This window comes from Prinia subflava, chromosome 5, assembly GCF_021018805.1.
Source record: "Prinia subflava isolate CZ2003 ecotype Zambia chromosome 5, Cam_Psub_1.2, whole genome shotgun sequence".
NCBI lineage: Eukaryota > Metazoa > Chordata > Aves > Passeriformes > Cisticolidae > Prinia > Prinia subflava.
Genome location: NC_086251.1, coordinates 11,166,817 through 11,188,558, shown reverse-complemented (window position 1 = coordinate 11,188,558; position 21,742 = coordinate 11,166,817). Strand labels below are relative to the sequence as shown.

Genomic DNA, 21,742 nt, shown 5'->3' with positions numbered 1-21,742 from the left:
CTGCAGCTAACACCATACACAAATGCAGTGTTCAGCAGCAATCTGTAAGAAAAAGAATTGGATATGTTACTTTTAAAAAATCTAGACACAGGAAACCCAGTGGAAATTAGAAATTTAAGCACAATGTTAGGGCATTATGGCAATGTCAGAACTTTTGCCCCAGATTCAGTATTATTCGGTGAACATTGTTTCAGGTGAAACAGGTTCACTACACCTGTTATGAGGAATCCATAGCTTTAAGAAAGTGTTGATTTAAGTATGATAAGTTCCATCAAAAAGCCCTATTTTTTATCTGTCTTGTGTACTACAAAATCTGAACTTAAGAAATGATCAGATCAGTTTTGCAGAAGGATACTTTGCTCAGTGATGTGTCTTCACCTCTCAGGTGCAGGAAGCTGCCATCAGCCCACCTCTAGTGGCTGCAGGCAACAATAATTTTCAGGTTTTTTCCAGATATCCAGCACGGTTTCAGCTGAAAAGTAATGAGCAAATACAGGAGTATGTACTTCCATAGAACCAAACATTGCTTACCATGCCAGCCATAGATTTGGTGCAGCAATAATTTGAAGGTGATGCAGAATGATGTCATATCTAAAAATTAGTTTGTCTTATTTATAACTTGTCCAAGTGCCTGCCTCTGCTCTATCCGCAGGTTCTGCTAGCAGTTGGCTCTTTATATATACATATATTAAAATATAATATAAATATATACTACATGTGATATATGTATACGTATATGTATATGTATCAGCCTATGTCAGGAGCCCATCTCAGCTCAGCACAAGGCCATGAGTCTCTGCTGTCTGTGTAAGAGAAGGATTCTCTGTGTAGTTCATCTCTGGTTGCCATGGGCAAGTTGGAAATGGAAAAGAAGGAAGGGTACCACTAAAAGGGAGCAAATACCCCCCTCTGTAGTGGTTTCAGGTTCGCCAATTTCTATTTTCCTGAAATTAGTGAAGTGGTTTGAGTGCCCACTAGAATTATTTACTCTTTTCTGCTGTGAGATAGGATTAGGAGAGAAGCAAAGCAGGTTCAAACTTTAAAGGGTATAAAGAAAGGTTTATTAACAAAACTACGAGAGAGAAAAAAAAATAATAAGAATCAGAATAAAACTTTCAAAACACTCCCCTCTCCCCCAACAGTTTCTTTTCTTTCTTACTGATAACATATAGAGATAAAACTTGGAACATTAGGTCAGTTTGTCACCTATAAAATAGTCTTTCATAATTTTTTTTAGAGAGAGAAGTCTCCCTTGGTCTGCCACGGAAACTTCCTCACAAGACAAACAGTCCTCTCGTGGCTTTTAATTCTTACAAAAACAGCTGCCCAGGAATCTGCATTTTTGAAGTCCCTCCCATATTATGCAGCCTTCCCACAGCTGCGTTATGGGCCATGTAAACTCATGGGGTACCGTTTTGAAGATGAGCAGTTCAAAAGCAAAGGTTCTCTTCATCTCTCTCTCAGATCATTTTTTATCTCTGAGAACAGAGGTCTTCTTCTCCTGGGGACAGATCTTCATCTCTGTCTCTCTCTCTCTGTTCAAATTTCTCATAAGACCACAGGTACTTCAATATTTACTTAGTCCACCACAAATGCCTTTGCTCATATCTGCAATCTGAACACTCTCTTCTCCCCATCCATGTCTTCCCTGACTTAAACGGATATTCTAGTATATCACAGTCCATTACTACGGCTTACAAAAGAATTTCAGCCTCAAGCGAAAGCATTTTCTCGTTCTCTTTCAATTTAGACCTTGACTCTTCCTTTATTAACCTGGATGTCTTCATACTGTTTCTCTATGTGTCTTCACTCTGTCCTTTTCTCTTACTTAAGAGAGGATTAGTGCTTTGCAAGTTTTATCTGTGTAAGGAAAGAGTTAATATTATCACCCAATCTTGAAGAGGTCAGGATGGTTTTGTAATAAATGCCAATACAGTATTCCAATTAAAATAATAATTTGGTTTATTAATAAAGATCAAATTACAGAATTTCGATAAACCCAGCAACAGCGGAGATAGTTGACAGTCTTTTTCCTGGGAAAATGCCAAGGGTGAACCGTGAGATACAGGGTGTAGCAGCCTGCTATCTCCCCAATGGTTCAAAAATTTGCCCAGTTCAGGGCTTAGTTTTTATACACTTTATTCTGCCCTCGGCAATATTTCCCCATATTTCCCTTTGTTTCCCGACCAGCTATACAAATCCAAGGGTGTCTCCGACCAGGCTGGAAAGAGTTCTTTTCTCAGTTCATACATTAATGTCCAGTTTCTATAGATCCTTATGGCTGATGAATGGTCGAGATATGGATGATGATGCTTGATGATCTGTGAGGGTGTCTTGATGGGTCTCCTCCCAGTGCTTGAGGATGCTGCCGCCGGTTTCCCGTAAACCTTTTGTCTCTTTCAGAATGTGAGTTCCTCGGGTGGCACCTGCCTTTTCAACATTTGGTTTAGCCAAATGTTACAAGGTGTCCTGAAACTTACATTTTCATATAACACACACAGATATACAGTTTTATAGTTTTCAATAACATTCCATTAACTATAAGAAAATGAACGAATCATTTCACATTTTTCAGAGTTTCCTCTGGGCAGTGGCTGACGATGGTAAATTCAGGCTATGCCAGGGCTGCACCGGGATCCCAGGGTCCCTAGCCACACTCCAGTTGTGGGACACCACACATGGCTGCAACCCACCCCCTCTCCCCCCCACCAGATGACTTGTTAGCAGCGGCCAGAGCTGTCTGGAGGATTCTTCAGGAAGGCACACTGGGAGGGAGAGAAGGGGGTGTGGTTTTAGTGGCAGATGTTAACAGCTGCTGCCAGGAGGATGGGACCTCCTCTCCTCCCCTGCCCGGGATCTGCCAGGCCCGGCCCTGCCAGGGCTGCAGCAGCAGCAGGGCCTGGCCAGGCCCCGCCAGGCCTGGGGGCCACGCAGCACAGTGGGGCCAACCCCACTGGCTCCCAGTTACCTCTTCTCGGGTTGGAAGAAAAGAGAACTTAGCGCGGTTTTTCCCAATTTTTAACCTGTGTGGTCCCAGAGGCATATCCAGCTCTTTAATTGCTTCCACAGGTTTTCAGTATTCAAAGCTAGTCACTGATTGGTTTTGCCACAGCTTTTCTTCAATCAGTGCCAAACCAGCACATCCTCTCATACTGACTCTTGCCTCTTGTCATAGCGTCTCTCTTCTTTGCTCAATTACAGTTTCAGAGAAACAATACACTTTCAAGTCTGATTGAATAATTTGATAATTTAAACGTATTGTACAGTAAAGACAAACATGAAATGCGGTGGGAAGAAAAAACCCTGAACACTGTAGTATCAGAGACTAGACACTATGATAAGAAAATATGCACTTCTGTCCCATGTTTAGAAGCAGAAGTTTCTCCATTCTACACATTTCTCTTTCCTGACACAAAATAATTGCATAAGCTGGACAGCATTACTGAAATGCACATTGAAATGGAAGACGTTCTTTGTCTTGCACGGGTTTGGAATCATGCTTAGTAATATCATGATTTCCATAAGGCAGCACTGAGGTCTCTCAGGGTACTGAGTTTAATGTGTTGGCAGCTCATTGCAGGATTCTATTGTGAAAAGAAGGTAACCAAGAGAAAAATCCAGTTGAAAAAACTCCATAGTAGCTCCCAGGACATTTGGATTATATTAATAGAATTTGGACGTGCAGAAACAAAAAGGGAGAATGTGAATTGTATTTGTTTCATACACTTTTGAATAGATTTTGATCCAAGTGCCCTCCTTGGGCTAAACTGGAGGAAATACGAAGTTACAGTCAAGCAGAAGGGCTTAAATAGTCCTACAGCAATCTCATCATTGGGATTCTATGAACAAATTATGTGCAATATCTATTACCTATCTTTATTCTCAAGTTAGATGTCAAGTCAGTTAGTCTCTATAAAATTAAATCTGATGGTTTGAAAGAGTTGGTTTAGAATGTGTTTATAGGTATTGTTAATTATCACTGTTATAAATTGTTCCTTTATTATCAGTCAAACAGAAATGCCAGGCATGAACACAGCATAGCTTGAGCTGTCTTTGCACCATGTGCTGTAGACAGATTTCAGATATATAGGTGGAAACAGTACAAAGCAGCTTATTTTGCTCTTCTACTGAAGATTTGAATTGCAATAACAATTAACATAGCACCTGTCACAAATGCACTTAACATAGCACTTGTATAACAAATGTTATTGCTTTTGCAAAGTAGTGTAAAAGCATGTGACCTATCACTGTCAGTATAATTTTGTGAAACTTTGTGTGTTATTAAAAACAAAGCAGCACTTTAACTCAGGATATATGGCAAAGCAGCACTTTAACTCAGAAAATGTAGTATTTATCATCTTGAACTTAAATTCCAAGTACAGTACATTTTGGCCTTATAATTGGTAGTAGTTTCCATTTTTGCCAAACCGTTATAACATATGGTTAAAATATGATTTTTCACACTTAATTATTTGAATGAAAATGTAAGCAAGAAGATTCTCTGATGTGACACACACTAAAATTTCTGTTAGTCTGCAACTCTGAAATGATTGGGTGTGCTCATTCTGGCTTAACAGTTACTCGGGACGATTTCTTTGTCAGGTTCACATTTTGTTTAGAGTTTAAGTGAGCTGGCGATTCTGGTGTTACGTGAAATATGACCGATGATTAATATTTACATTTAATCTTTTATTTATATTTACTGTTATGCCAAAAAGTATTTAATAGATGCACTCATTTGGAAATATGCATGATCTTCCAAGCAATGTTAGAAGTGTAAATACAGCTTTTATGAGAAGGAGAGATAAAAGTGCCATGTTTATTAAAACAAATTAGTGGGGATTTCCTGGCACTTGTTTTATACTGCTACTTCCCTAGTGTGTCAGGATCATTTCAGGCATGTCATCATTGCTAAGAGATAGGGAAAGGTGTTTGCTGATTTAACTCACTGCAGTTAAATTTTGCTTTAAAATTAATTTTTGCACTTCTGTTAGTTCTGTTTTGCCTTTGTTGAGACACTTAGCTATGTACTATGCTTTGAATACAAATGGTGCCAGTGAAAACAGTGACTTCATCTTCTTCGATCTTAGGATTCTTAAACACCAGAACATGGCTTGAAGATATTGACCCCCAAAACAGGATATTAAAGTGGAGGGTTTTTTATTTGTTCTGTCCGTAAGTTCTTCTTCAGAAAATAAAAATGCAGAGACTTGAAATAGTACTGCCAGAAATCCCCGTTAGTGGGTTTTCACATGTGACTGATCTAAGTGTGTATGCTGTTGTCCTGTGGAACAAACATTCAGCTGATATCAATGGTGTCATTTGTAGGAAATCAGTGTAGATATACCAGTGTTGTCTATCCTCTGAATGTTTGGTATCTTCTACATAATTTAGAAAAATAGGCTATAAATGCATTTGAAGGGTAGTGAGCAATTTTTTGTTTTTCTGTTTGTGACATTTGGGAGAGAATTTGCTACCATGAGAAGTGTAACATGATGCCCAAAAATACTGTATACTACTCTATGGCCCATAGTGTTCATGTTCGTGATTTGGGATTAAGTTTTCCAAGCCAAATACTCACTTTTAATTTATTTTATTGGTCCAGTTTTGTGGTGCAAGCACTGTTAACAAACAGAGAACAATAAATGGCATAATGACAGAAAATCTTGGGAATGCTAGAATTGTTTTTATAACATTTATTTTCCTATCATACTAAAGCAAAGAGATCTGCGAGGCAAATGAAACCATTATGTGCCCTATGTGTGAACGCAACTGCACACTACAAAAACTCAACGAAAGCTGCATATATGCCAAGGTAATTATTGTATTATTATCAAGATAATTTTGATTTTATAATGGCTTCCCTTGTTTCAACCAAGTTTCCTGAAAAACATGTTGTTTCTCTACAGATGTTTTCAGCCTTTGTAATTCATCTTTCTGATAAGGAAATGGTCTAAAATTATCTGGGGTTTTTCTAAAATTGCTTTCTGTGAACATTTCCTTATTAATAAATTCCTCTTATTTTCATTAACTTATTAAGTCTCCTGTGAGGACTTCATAATAAAACTTTTTGTAATGTTTTTGCTACTTTCCTCTATACCAATTCTATTACTCTGTTTCCCTTGCTTACTTTGTATTTGAATTTTTGCTCCTGCTTTGCTCTGTCAAACTAATGCAAAATTTTGTACAATTAAATATTTTGCTACAAGAAGCTATTTTTGGAACTTAAATAATCACAAAAACCTCTGTATGATGCAGTGTTTGCAGGTGAGCAAATATTTTGATATGTGGTATGTTTTTAATGCTGGAAAAGCAGCCTTGGCTTTTATCTTTGTATTCTTTATCCCACAGAATAAATCTTTCTCAGAAGCCTGTATTTATAAAACATGTTTGTCTCTTTACCATGGCATTACAACAAAACTGCAGAAGTGTCAAAGAGAAAATGGATTTTGTATTAGATGTCAAAATTTCTTATACATAGGACCAATGCTGAGTAAAAATCAACAATTCAAACCTATCTGTGAAAATATTTTTAAAAATTACTGATGTTTACCATTTAATTTTCTGTTGTACAATGCACAAGTTAGGAGGTTGTTTTGTAACAACAGCAATAAATACCACTGGAAATGTACTTAAAGAAAAAGTGGGTTTTGTTTTTAAATACTGCTATAACTATATAACGGAAAATAGCTCCATAAGGGGGTAACTGCTTTTTTTACTAATTTCTTTTTTAAAAAATGTGTACTTAAAGTAAAAGCTTTCTTAATTGAAATAACATTACACAAGCTATACAACCCATCCCTGATATGCCTCTTTTTAGAAGGTGCTTCTTCAGCAGTTCACTGCAGTTTTAACAGGAAATAATTATATTTGAAATTGCAGTATGCCTTTAACTGATCCTGTTATTTTAACATCCTCAGTTAATAAGAAGCAGGTTTTGTGTCTTACTTATATTTACATTGACATCATGTGCTTAAATCATGCAAATTTCACATTTAATGTCTGTCGTGGTTTGACACTGGCCAAATGCCAGGTATGCACAAAAGCTGTTTGCTTACCATCTCCTGCTGCAGTTGGGCAGAGGAGAGTGGAAAAAAAAATTAACATAGGGCTCCTGAGTTAATGACTGGGAGAAAAACACTCTAAGGGCAAAATAGGTTCAAATTTAACAGTATAAAGTAAATTCATTATTAATGGAGTCAGAGGAGGACAATGAGAAGCAAAATAAGCCCTTAAACCATCTTTATTCCCCCTCCAGCCCCTCCCTCTTTTCCACCAACAGCACTGGGAGACAGGGCATGGGGGTTTTGGTCAGTTTGTTGCCAAGATTATCTTTTGTTCACTCACAGAGAGGAGTGAACTATGCTGTGGAGTCCTTCCCATGGACAAACAGTCTTCCCAAAACAGTGGTGGCATGGGTCACTCATCCATGGGGTGCAGTCTTTTAACACTAGGCTGCTCTAGTTTGGAAGGAAGGGCCCTCTCTCTCTGTGTCTGGAAGCAGGGGCTTTCTCTCTCCATTTGGGTCTCCCACTGGATCACAGCTTTCTCTGGCATCCACCCACTCCGGCGTGAACACTTTTCCCACGGGCTGCAAATGGATCTCTGCGTCCCTTGTGGACTTCATGCATTACCACAGGACAGTTTGTTTCACCATAGTCCTCACCACAGACTGCAGAGGAATCTCGGCTCTGGCGCTTGGAGCACCTTCTCCCCCTCTGTAGTGGTTTCAGTTTGCCAATTTCTGTTTCCCAAAATTAGTGTAGTGATTTAAGTGCCCATTAGAATTTACTCTTTTTTGCTGTGAGATGGGATTATGAGAGAAGCAACGCAGGCTCAAAACTTAAAAGGATATAAAGACAGTTTATTAGCAAAACTACAAGAGAGAGAAAAAAATTAGTAAGAATCAGAATACAACCTTTAAAACACTTCCCCTCCCCCACAAGATTCCTTTCCCTTCTCACAGACAAAGTATAGACACAAAACTTGGAACTCTAGGTCAGTTTACCACTTATAAAATAGTCTTTCATCAGTTCATTTAGAGACAGAAGTCTCTTTTGATATGGTATGGTAACTGCCCACAAGAAAGAGCAGTCCTCTTGTGGCCTTTAACTCTCACATAAGCAGCCACTCGGTAATCTGCAGCTCTGAAGTGGGTTTTGTTTTTAAATACTGCTATAACTATATAACGGAAAATAGCTCCATGAGGGGTTAACTGCTTTTTTTACTAATTTCTTTTTTAAAAAATGTGTACTTAAAGTAAAGGCTTTCTTAATTGAAATAACATTACACAAGCTATACAACCCATCCCTGATATGCCTCTTTTTAGAAGGTGCTTGTGCTCATGTAAGCAGCTGCAGTGGTGCATTGCCACCAGCTTTTCATGCGAAACACAAGGAAGGAGAAGCTGCCACCCCCACCCCTACCCTTCTGCCTGTAGAGCAGGTGGCTAGGCAGGCAAGGTTCACTGCAGGCTGTGCCAGGATGGCGGCAGCAACAGCATGCACCAGGATGGTGGTGGCTGCAGTGCCTCCCCACCCCTGGAAAGAAACCTGCACTTGTGCTGTTTTGATTGTCTTCTTAAGTATGTCATCACAAAAGTGTTAACCAGCCTCCCTAATTGGGCCAGCAGCATGCCTGTCTTCAGAGCCATCAGAGGATGGCTCTGTCAGATATGGTGGGAACTTCTAGCATCTTCTTACAGAAGCTACCTGTGTGCCCTCCCCGCAGCTACCAGAAAATCAGGCCATGCCAAGTCCACACAATGTCACATTGGGAATAGCATTGCAGTGGAAAAAAATGTGGCAGTCCATCCATACTTCATTTGTTTTCAAATCAATCCTTTAAAAAAAAGATTGAATGATGACCAGAGAAGACAAGGAGTCATATTCCATTCGTTGCAGGCACTCTTTTCTTGTGTCTACAATTATGGAAATTCATGTAAGCTCCCAGCTTTTCCTGCCAGTGCTGTTGTTCTAAAAAACTGATCAACCTTGCATTAGAATACAGAAACAAACAAAAAATGTCTCCTCTCAGGATTTGTCTGTTCTAGATCTCCCCCAACTGGGGGGAGAGAGAATTCTCTTTGGGTGTGAATAGGATTACATCTGGCCACTCAAATGGCAAAGAAAAATAAAAATCAAAAAATAGCTTTATGAAGCTTTTTCTAAAGGTTATAATGCCTTCACTAACGGTGATATCTTTAAAGAAAACGTCACAGCAGCTTCACTCATTACCTCTTGCTATGAACTGCCTGGTTTCTGGCAGGGATTGTGATTCTGCTGGTTTCCACAGTGTTGCTCAAGTTGAGCAACAAATACCTAAACATGTATCAGTGCTTCCACTGTGTTTGTGCCCAAATTAGTAAATGAAAACCATTTGTAATGTTAGAAAACTACAGTCTGATTTCAAATCAGTGGTATTTTCTGAAGTACTATTAGTGCTCTAAGTAAGTGGAACTAACATGTTTAAAAATAAAGCATAGAATCTGCCCTCTGGAAAAGAAAAGGGCATTTCCTGCTTCTTTCTTGTTCCTGAGATGGAGCTGTAAGCATTTTCCTCTTGTTTTGTTGTTGTGGGAACATAATTTACTTCTCTGACTACCTAGTACATAACCAAAGAGCTAATAAGCAAGGGAGGCTATTCATGAATAATTTCAGAAATCAGCACCCTTAGTCTGGAATAAGTGTTTTAATCCTTACTCATTCAAGTAGCTCATTGTAGAGTACATAAATATTGAGTTAATTAGTGAGTTCCTCTAAGTGATATTGATCTTCCCAGATTTGCTTATGTCCTGAGACCTAGCTCATTTATGTAAGGCATGTACTCATGTTTCGGGGTATTAAACCTGCTGTCAGGGGTTCTTTGTTAAATATCTGCCAAGTTTTCCTACAGATGATCACTTTGGACAGAGCAAATTAATACTGGAAAAAATCATATGCTTCAAATGCTTTTTTCTGCCAAGGTTTTGCAAAGCTAGAGACAAAATACAGACGATTCCTTTTTCCTTGTTTCTGCCCATTTCGTTCATCCCCTCCCCCTTCCATTTAATCATGCCACATTGGAGTGATGTTTACAATTTCATGGAAAGGCAGGTAATATCTAAATAGAAGTTGAATGACTGAACGATCAGGCTGTCATTTTCATCCACATTAAGTGGACTCTTTGTGGTGATTTGTATGGTCTTTGGTTTGGGGATGGTCCTGCACCCAGCACACCTTGGCCTTGACTTGGGGCAGGATGTTGATTCAAGGTGGATTTGAAGTGCATGAAATCTTATCTGATGATGACAACATCAGTCAGGTATGCTGACTAAGCAGGACAGAGTCCTACGAGATTTCACCTCTGCTTAGAGGCCTTCTTGATCAACAGAGTCTCAGTCTGTGCATTTAGCCTTTAATAGAGGCAAGTCTTAATTTTGAGTGTGGTGCTATAAAACTTTCACCCAAATACTCTATAACAAGACAGTGCCCAATTTGGAGCCAAGTATTTGTTTTCTACTCCTAGCAACATTAATTTCACTGGGTTAGGTTTGGTTGGTTCATTTTGTATTTTCTTGGAAAGATGCATTCTTTTCCTGAGTAGAATATCCAAGATCACATCCTGACATAGGTCTACATTCAAAACCAATAATCAAAACCAATGAATCAGATTCATTGTACTCCTTTTGTTCACCTCTCACATTTTCAGTCTCATACCCATTATGTTTGTGTTTTCCTTTATGGAAGCAAAAGAAAAAAAAAGAAAAAATGCATAATTAATTGATCCCACTGTATGATCGTGGCAGGGGACATATTGGATTTATTCATCTCCAATACCAAATAGTCAATTCCATTTAGGAACCTTAAAAAAAAATAAAAACATAACTGACATACAGATGAATATATGTTTTTAATTTAATTCTCACAATATTATAATAATTTTACTCCATAAGAAATAAAATAGAGGAAAGAAACACAGTTTCTATTAACTTTTTCTGCATTCCTGAGTCAGTTTTCTTGATTTCTAAGGCAGAAGTAGTAATGCCAGCCTTTTCTAGAAGAGTGAATATCTGTCTGCAGAATGAGTTCCTGCAGCATGCAGCTCTCAAAGGAGCAGATTACGTAACCTACCTGAGGCAGGCTGTCAGCCCCAAAATCCTGGCACACCTGTACAGAACATTCCTGCTGGCTGGTGTAACTTCAGGTGTAAGAGAAGGTCACAGTACAGCAAAACACAGTCTGGTTACCTGCACCCTTCCATTGGCATAAGGACAGGTTTATTTTCATTATAAAAGCTTAAAAATTAGTTCTTAAGTCAGCAAGAGAGTCAACACAATTGAAGTCTTTTCAATGATATGCCATCTCAAGATATTCTCTTTTATTTCAGATAGTGGGAAATCACCATGAATTTTCTGTACAGTTTAGAAAAATACATATCAGAGCCACTTTTTCATTTCTTTTATCTCTTCAGGTCCTCTTTTAACCTATGCCTGTTGATGATAAGTTCATTTGCTGTAGTATTTTATAGTGATTTGCGCTTTTAAATTTTTTTGAATAGGAATTTCAAACCTCTGCACTGCTTAATAATAACCAGAAACATCTTAAACCAACTTTTTATTAGTATAAATGTAGGCACATTATCCTTGGATAAATTACATTGCTATAAATTGGGGATCTTAAATTTACTGAAAGGACATTGATCTTACCAGCTTCCTAAATAGTTTCATATTATGGGTAGAATATTAGAATTTTCAGACTTTTGTAATATAAATTGTGGTGTTTTCATAAGTGAGACCTCAAATACATCCACTCAGATGTTTAAAAGGCATGCAAAACGTAATTTTCAATCAATGCTTGTTTTCAGTAAGTATGAACAAAGTATAAATAAATAAATACTTTCTATTTCAAAACTTATTTTCCATCAGTAAGCCTTAGACTTTGCAGCTGAATTGCAGCTGAATTGCAGCTGAATTTGTTCTGACCAAAAAACCTTATAACAAAGACTTACATAAGGGGTAAATCTAACTAAGAGAAGAGCATTCATGGAAGAAATTAACTTCACAGTTTAGAATTATGGAGACTTGTGTGGAGTGATTTTAGAAACAATTTAATATTTGTTGGAGTTTAGGTGCACAGGCCTTTTAAGAAAGAGAATGTCAACAATTGGAGAGGCTGAGGTGTCTGGATAAAAAGAAATACATGCTATTTTTACCTTCAGAGAAATTGCAAAATACCTAGGTAGAAGAACAAAATGGAATCAAGAGACAGTAAGTATGTAGAGGGAGAAAAGGGAAGAGTTTTTATTTTAGTTCATAAAAGCCTTAAAATAGAAATGGTTGAGATTAAGTTTGAACTACTATATGACAAGAATTCTGGATGAAATTTTAGCCTGTCTGGACATGGACAAAACAGCTCAGTGTCTGTGAAACAAAATCACTGGTCATGCATGAAGTTAATTTGATGCCTGTTTGATGCAGATTTCAAATTCTACTGGAAGTAAGAGTGTGACATTGACAAATCTTAAAGATTTGTAGAAGAAACATGCTAGTAGGACTACTTATGAGAATGCTTAGCTTTTAGTTTCTGCCACCAGTTATGTTAGCTGGGATTATTTGGGGCAATAGATGAGGTGGCAGTATTATTTTTCCTGATGCATTTATTTTTTATTCAGGTTACACATTTGTTTGATAATGGAGGGACTGTCTTCTTTGCAATTTTCATGGCAATTTGGGGTAAGTACATTTTTACTTGTGAATTTTTTGGTTTGTTTTTTTTTTGGGTTTTTTTTTTTAGTTCACCTGACCTTTTACATGATTACTTGACAAAGGGAGATTATAGCTCTTGATAAAAGTTAAAGAAGAATTATGATTTTGCCACACAAACTATTTTGTTTTGTGTTTTCATTAACTTATATCTCTATGCCAGTAATGGTTAACACATTTTATGGCTAATGTAATGATTTTCTTCAGGATCCTAAGTGCCTTTAAGCCTGAATTTTATATTATTCAGGGCAAACTCCTTTTAGAGGAAAACACATAGGTTAAGTTACTGATCTTGAGCCAATATAAAAATCACAATTTGTAGAGGTTGGTTTTATGGGAGCTACTTAGAGGAAAGTATAGGAAAGGTATGACGTTAAATGCTTACTGCAGTTAAATTATTTACATTCAAACTCTTAGTCTGAATCTCTCATTATGTTCACACTGACATTGCACACATCATGTTGTGGGGCTCAAAGTCAAGAAGGGGGATATCCACAGAGGACACTGTTGAGCAGGAGTTACCAAGAAGAATCTTGCCTCTTGTAGGAGGTCAGTGTTACAGTGCTTTAAAAGATCTAATGGTTCCAGCATGAAATTCTCAGTATTAGCTTTCACTGCAGCTAATAGGATCTTGCTGCTGGGAAATAGGGAAGAAGAATAGAACCAGAGATGATTGATTCTGACAATGTACATGTTTGTGTAAACACCAAAAAAAATTACACTAGTTCACATACGTAGAGCTGTCTGCATTCCAAGCTGGAGTTTTACACAACAGCTTTATTTATGTAATGCATATGAATAAGTTATAATGATTCTAACTTGTGAAGTAAAAGAAACTTACTCCTAAAGTGAAGTAAGAACAAGTGTCACAAATTTTGGAGGTTAGCACTGTAAAAGCAAGTAATCATATGCAAACAACAGCAAAATATCAAATAGTTGCATGGACAACAGAAGCACATCCCCATACAGGCAAAAATTATGTTTGCATTGTTAAAAATTAACATGATATAACTAAAGGCCACACTTTGACTACTTGCCTTGTTGATATTTCTTCACTTTCTGCTAATCTTGTGTCTTGGTTTGAAAAGACAGGTATCTATCAGGGAAAACTGAAGTTTCCCTCGGAATAGAAATGTAAAAAAAAAAAAAAAAACCCTCCAAATTATTACAGTTTTGCAATTAGGAGCTTTCAGGCAAAAATATGGGAACAGGAATAACAGTTCTTTGCTAAGAATATGAAAAAAAAAAAAAAAGAAAAATGCAAATACAGTAGTACAAAAAAATAAACAAGCAAACAAACAAAAGTCCTAGAAAACCCTGACAGAGTCAGAGATACAACCTGACACCCTGTTGGTCAGGATGTTGGAAGCAGACCAAATAAATCCTCCTGGAGTAACAGGTGTGGTTCTGTGGAGTAGAGATGATCCTGTAGCAAAGGGTCCAGTGATGGCAACGTGAGCCCAGTGATGGTGAGATGGGTCTAGTTTTCCTCTGGGAATCCAGTGGAAATCCAGATATCTGTTGTTCCTGGGTTTCAGTTTTTATCTAGGTAGGGAATGGCTGGCTCCCCCCCCCCGCTGGATGGAGCATCTCACAATGGGATGATGTAATGTGTCATGTCATTGGTGAGCCTTAATGGCCCATTACCAGAATATCTCCCCCGGAGGGTGGAGGGGGTGTGAAAGAGATAAGAAACACTGCCCCACCTGGTTTTAAGAGTTGGTCTGTTTTCAGAAGGTATCTGCCCCACTCCCCCCCCTGGAGTTACAAGAGAGAAAGAAAAAAACATTTCCCCAACTGCTTTCAACAGATGAAATAGAATACACTTTTTTTTGGTTACCTAACCCAAGACATATTCACTGAAGAAGGTACAAATGTAAATTTGGGAAAATAATGACCTGAGTAATTTATAAGATAGAAATTATATTTGTATAGAGTAGTTTCACTTCAAAGTAGTTAAGTTGTAATCCTAGTCAGATTTTTCTCTGTTACATTGTTGACCAAAGTTGGACAAAGCAGAATCTTACCTGGGTGCTATTTCTCTGTATTATTTCTAAAAAGCAATTATAATATCCTTCCAGGAAAACCATAGGTTGATCATTTAGTTACAAGGAAGAGGAGTGATGCTCTGCTGCTGAATGAACCATGCCTGTTATATATTGGTGTATCTTTTTTTTTTTCTTACTTTTCAATATATTGTTTACACAGCAATGGCTGTAAGGTAACAACTGCTAAGTTGTTTTGGAAAAAAAGGAAAGGGGTGTAGATAACAGACAAGAATATAATCTGAAGCAAGCATTATAATGATGTCAGCCATTGGAATGCCATTAGATGGGCACCCTGCATTGTCTTTCTCTGTCTTGTCTGCTGTTCTGGTTTTGTCATCTGATGCACCTCTGAAACACATATAGTTCCAGAGAGCTGTCTTAGTGAAGAACTGAAGGAATAACATAATATTTTTTTAATATGGCTTGAGGGATTGGAATCACTATATGATGGGTAGCTCATGGTTTACTTCAGCAGTCTCTCACATGTAATTCCAGCTAACTGCTTTCTGACATATGGGAGAGCAAAAGATGAGGGCCCTGATTCACGGTTTTCTGAAGGTAACTCATGTCCTCCCAGCAACACCTATTCAGCACCCCATGGGTGGTCAACTTTCAAAGCTTCATCTTAATCTAATGTTCTGGCAGCTTTCAGCTTTTGCATTTAAGCTGGAAAGGGCATATTGCCAGAATGTATTTTAACTTTATTTTCTGTGAGAAAAAAGGTGTGTGGTCTCTCAGTATTTGTTTAAACATTTAAAAATAAAGTCCAGAACCATGATATAGATATTTGGACTGTGATTGCACTTCAATACCAGTTTTTACATACTCATGGAGAAGAAAAATCAGTCATCTTTTTAAACCTCTTAAAAATATTTTTACATCTGAAAACAGATGTAGCTTCATCCTTAATTTTGTAATTGACATTGCATGACTAAAGAGTCTAGCTGTTTTTCAGTTAATCAAGGTTTGGCAGAGCTTTTGAGCTGTAGTTTTGAACTTGCCCACAATCCTTTGAACAGGTTTGCTGATACTAGATATGATTTTCCTGGTATTTCAGAGGTTAAAAAAATTACTTACAATGAGGAGATGCACAGTTAAGAGGCATATTGGTTAAGCTAAAATTTAAAAATAATAAATTAATGTCAGTTGAAAGCTAGTTTGACTGGAGTCAGTGATATTCTAATAATTCAGTAAGACAAGACTATTGAAGCAGCCTTGCACAGAAATTAGAAATGTTCTTGTTCAAAACACTTATACTCTTCCTTACCTAGGTCACTCCTTGTATCATCATAAAGCCATCTGTGGGAAAGTTATTCAGGCTGCTTCGTAACACATATAAAATATCCAACCAGGCCAATTAATATAGATCCCAAAATGGCTCCTACAGTGCTGCCAACCATTACTTCTTCCTTCTTGTTTTTGTCTGGGAGAAAAAGAAACAAAGATGAAACAGTTGAATGTAAATAACAAATCTGTAAAACCAGTGAGTGAGACTTTACAGCAGGGATCTGAAACACTTTGCAAACTATGAGTAAGCCAGCCTCTCTGCAGAAACTTTCTGCCTTTGTAAAAGAATCTACATCCTTGAGATATGAGGGAATACTGGGGGTTTAGGAAAAATAAAAAGACAGCTAAATGAGTTTTTTAATCAAATAAAAAGGCTTCAGGTTTAACTACTGAATCAACCACTATTTTTTAATTAAAGAATTAAGCAATGATCATTCTTTGAGTGCAATTATTTACAAGCATTTAAACCAGCAGTTGAAATTGCAGCCTCTGAATTTCAATTTATGTGTGTGCAAAGTTAAAAATTCAGTAATGCTTCTTGCACCTTTTTGATTAGCAGAATAATTGCATTTCTTCAAGATTTTCCCACAAACTTCTTAAAACTTTTCTTCAAGGTATTCATTTTTTCTTGGAAAAAACATGGTCTCCAACTCTCCTTTCTTTTCAATATCATCTAAAAATCATTTACATTGCAATTATTAGCTATGTATTAACTATGATGGGAAAAATGAAAGTCTGATGATCCTTCAGTTCTTAGTACAAATGGTACTTTCAGTCCTGTGTTAAAAGCTTGAAAGCTAATTAATGCAAAAAATTACTGTGCCTTCTAATCTTTTCCTGAAGACCTGATTCAGAATAGCAGGATAGAAAAGCACTGTGACAGTTTTATATTCTGTTGTTTTCCCACGCATACTTAACTTGGTCATTAAATGTACAATGAGTAATTCTTTTGGAATTATTTATAAGAAGTCATCTTTGGTCACAAGAAGTTTCTAAACTTTAACAAGTTGATGTGCTGTATGTATGTTTAAGTCTAATTTCTGCACATCTGCTTTGAAGGTCTATTCCAGTGTAAATAGGTAATACCTGTCACTAGAATCTCCTGCTCTGGGAAGTGTTAAATAATGAATTAAAGAGTAAATAAATTGAAAAATACATATTTTATTTTGGGTGAGCTTTAGTTTTAGTCCGTACTAGGTCACTTGTGAGTTCACACGTCTCATAAAGCTTCCAGTTCAATTTTAAAAAAGGGGTTTTTCAGCATTACAATTTTATTAAACCAGTTGGACTTTAGTTAGATCCTTACCTTCATTGGCATCTTTTGGATTAGATGATAAAGTAGTAGGATTGCTGGAATTGTGATTTAGCTTTGTTTTCTGCTGAATGGGGTTGAAATTAAGGGTAAGACTGTCCAGTTTCACCATGGGGGATGTCAGAATGATGCTGATGGAGAACAACGTGGGGGGTTTGATTGAAGAGTTATCACTGGGAAGCACTGAAACCCCAAGGGTAGTATAGATGACTGTGGAATGACTTGATGTCACTGGGGAAGTAGATGTAGCTGCAGCACTTTTGGTCACTTCAGAAAAGTCACCTGTTGTTCTAAATATTGCTATAGACATTGGGCGTCTGTGGATGTTCATTGCTGAGTTATTTATTGTATTTTTTGCACATTTGAAGACAAGGTGGTGCCATCAGAGGACCTTAGGAATATGCTTTTTGCTCCACCCATAATTTCTGTTCTTTTCATTACATTCTCTTTGGCATTGACAGCTGCTGGTGCAGCATGACTTATGGTAGAAGGACTTATTGTGGTAGTCATATGCATAACAAATCTCTGTGAAGTTAGTTGCTCTGGAGACTGACTTTTTTTGTAATTGAATTCTTTTACTTGTTTCTTGTACTTCTCCAGCCTGAGTATTGCTTCTGTTCCATTGCAGTCTTACAAGCAGAAAAATGAGAGTCATTCCGCAGGACGGTGTCATGGTTTTGAGTTCAAAGTTTGTTTTATACAGAACCTGCAAGAAATTCACTTTTATTTATGGTTTTATTTAATCAAACCAAGTTACTCAGTGAAGACCCAAATCAGTTGGTAAAAGAAGTTAGTGTTATACAATAGAAATCTCACTGATTTACCACGTGTTGATGCTGGAAACTTTATGTCCGTAAGTGTTAATGACATAAGAATCACCTAAAATAATACTGATGATCAAAAACAATTGGTCTCATCTTGATCAATATCTGGTGATGATTGACAAAGAGACATGGACTCCATGGGTTGCACACATGAAACCATTTATTGGTATGCCTAGCTGAGTTTATATACCTTTTTCATTATATAACCAGTAATTGCCACGTAATATTGCTGAATTCATGCCTCGTACTAGCTAATACAGGTACGTTCTATCTTAGATAAGTTCTGCTTGCTAAGCGCTTATTGTACCAGCCACATCCCTATCTCCTGCATTCCTTTCTCAAACTTCTGCTTTCTGTTGCCAAGGCTTGCAGCCTAATGCTGCTAATGCTAACATATCCACTTCTGTCTTGAGCTGAACAGTGCTCCCAGCTCGGCTCTCTAGCTGTATTCCATCTCCCCCTTTCTGTTCCACTAGCAGGATTTTATTTGTAGATTTATCAATCAGTTTCTGCACACATTGCAAAACACGTGGCAAGCAAATCATCCTAAGCAACAATATGGCTAAAATATAAATTCCTGTTTTAGCTAAATGTTTAAGCCAGCCAGTAAGCCCCCATCCTCCAAGCATATGTCCAAGCCAATCACTATAATCTACCACCTTTAATTTGGTTACACTGTCTCAAAGGGCTTGTATATTAGCACAAATAGACAAAGAGTTGTCAGAAAGGTTCGTTCAGCATAACCTTCAAAATCCTCGCAACCATGTCCAAGCGCTAAAAGCAGAAAGTCTGTCATGGCCCTGTTTTGTAGCATGGCATGCCTCACGCTATCAACATCTGTTAATAAGCCTGTTAAAGCAGAGCTAGTAGCATTAGTTTGTTTTGCAAGCCAACAGCAGAGGTTATTTAAAGTTTTTAATGCCTGCACCATGCTTATAGCTGGAATAATTGAGGCAAACATTTGGGCTCTGAGGTTCCAGGATTCAACATTATCATCACAATCTGGGCTATACGTGTGTGTGCTATGTTTTGCTTGCACTGATCTATGTAGAGATGGCAAGTTGCCCTGAAAGAAGTGAAACATGGTTAGTGCAAGCATGGTTAGTGCAACCCAAAAGTGCAAGGACCTCCTACAGCCCTTCCTGGTATTCCTTTCCAGGCTTCATTTCCACATATCAAAAATATATTGTCTATTAAACCAATAGAAACAATACCAGGTGTTATTGACTGAGGCAGGGTATGATTACACAAGGCAGAAGTATTGGCATAAATTCCCGTGCCTGAAACATCAAGGCCAAATTTTTTGTTAGCAAAAGGTCCAGTGGTATGATTTAGAAAGAAACATGCAAAGGGCTGCATGGATCCAAAAATATCCAATTCTTGAGATGGTAGGGAAAAAGTAAAAAAGTCAGAAACCTTATTTACCCCTAACCATCTATCATTGGCAAAATACCACTCAGCTGGCTGATTTTTTTTTTTTTTTTTTGCGATACTCATCATTGCACCACCATGCTGGCTCAATTCGACCTGGGGTGGTAAAATCCCTGTTCATTGTCTCGTTATATGAAACATCCCATTCACTTTTTCACAAAGATATGGCTACTAAACAAGTCTGGAAAAGATCACTGGGGGAAGTTACAGACAGGCACAATGTGAGTTCATTTAAGGCTTGAGCTAGAGTAAGCCACACATTACATTCTGGAAGGGGTGGCATTACGACCACCTCTCCTTTGCTGAGAATCCACAGACATAGAAAAGTTAATGTGTGAATTCTTCATATCTCATTCTAATTATAGCTTGCTGATCCCACAATTCAACGATCAACTTATCCCTTGTTTGATTATATAGAGCAATAGCTAAAGGTCTGTAGATTCTATTCTCTGCAAAAATCCCCGTAAATCAAATTTCCTAAAGGCATAGGACCAGAAAGATGCTGCTGAAGAACTCTGGGTTCTAATTGTTCTCTAATAAGTGCAAATGAAGTAAATTACTTGGTAATCTGGCAATAGCAATAGTAACATGAAATGCTAGCAACATATGTGATTCTACGAGTAGTTTGTATCTTACACTGTAAGAAAACAGCTGTCACTACTGGGTGACAGCCAAAATTATGTGACTGACATCGTGCTACCCTATATACATGCCTTTTTGCCTGAATATGGGCATAATGCAATGCGTTATCTCGTAAGCATCATTACCTCTGTATTGTGGCAACAATAGGTTAAGCACTCTGCAAGTCCTCTGAATCTGTCTCCTGGTTGCTTGTGAGTCTTCCACCCTGCTGAAGAAAAGGCCAAACCAGCTATCTCTGGAACAAGTCCATCTTGCAGCTCACAAAGTGGTGAGAGGTTTATGAGTCCTCTTGGGTCAGGCAGAAGCTGGCTTGGGTGGTTGTGGGCTCTCAGTGGTTCTGGACTCAGCTGAGCGGTCTGAGAGAGCGGAGTTGAGGGTAAAGCGGGCAAAACTGTGGGGGGAGTGTCAGGGTGATCAGGATCCTCAGGAGAGCTGTTCAGGGGTTCTCTGAACAGTCTCACATTCTTATCGGAATCCACCTTGGGCCGATTTCTGTTGAGACACAAGTAAATTCTCTTCCCCATGTAACAAGGGGATAAGGTCCCATAATTTTACCTGTTTCTGGGTCCTTTATAAGGACCGGGGCTTTCTGTTTAACTTCTAACTTGGAGTTGTTGCTGAAATGCCTTATGATTAGAGGGTTAGGATCCATAAGTGAACAATTTAAAAAGTTAAAAACATACAATGCCTTCTGTAACTGCTCTGCTGGGGTAGCATTCCCCATTCCCCCTTTCCGTTGCAACAAAAGACGCATCAGCCAAGCATGAGCCCTTGCGATTATGGCTTGCCCTGTGGGGGAATGAGGAATCCCCGTTTTGTGTTTTACCCCCCAGAGGGCAAGGAAATTTGCAACCCTCTGGGAAATATATGCTGGGCCGTTATCAGTTTTGATTTGCAAGGGGATTCCCAGGACTGCAAAGGCACCCGCAAAGTGACAGCAAATGTCCTTTGCTGATTCTCCTGTATGACAGGATGGAAACAAAGCACCTGAGAAGGTATCAATAGAGGAATGAATGTACTTCAGTCTGCCAAACTCAGGAAAATGGGTAACATCTGTTTGCCAGATCTGAATGCTTTTGAGCCCTCTAGGGTTAACACCCCCCACAAGGGAGGGGAAGGAGTATCTTTGGCAGTCTGGGCACACAGCCACAATACTAGCAGCTTGGCATGTGGTCAAGTCAAAGTGCGGGTGAGCACAGCAGCATTCTGGTGAAAAAATGAGTGACTAAGTTTAGCCTAGGAAAAGCAGTCTGGGAGTTGAACAGGTAAGGCAAGTAAATCTTCTTGGTGGTTCCCCTCGGCAGTAAAACCAGGTAAAGTCATGTGAGACCTGACATGCATAACAAAGTAGAGGTGCTGTCTAGTATCTAAAAGGAAAACAAGTTGTTGTAACCACTGAAACAGTTCCTTGTTGGGTACATCCTTTAGTACAGCAGCTTCAGCTTTCTCCACAAGT

The 21,742-nt window shown here is 38.2% G+C and overlaps 1 protein-coding gene across 2 annotated transcripts in view; it reads left to right on the top strand.

Annotated features, from left to right (window-relative positions):
- ANO3 (anoctamin 3) overlaps positions 1 to 21,742 on the top strand; it is a 147,372-nt gene that overhangs the window by 89,282 nt on the left and 36,348 nt on the right. For both annotated transcript variants that reach the window (XM_063397999.1, XM_063398000.1), the window contains 2 exons: positions 5,719 to 5,815; positions 12,652 to 12,712. In XM_063397999.1, the coding sequence (XP_063254069.1) occupies positions 5,719 to 5,815; positions 12,652 to 12,712 (158 nt within the window). The remainder of the gene's footprint in view (positions 1 to 5,718; positions 5,816 to 12,651; positions 12,713 to 21,742) is intronic.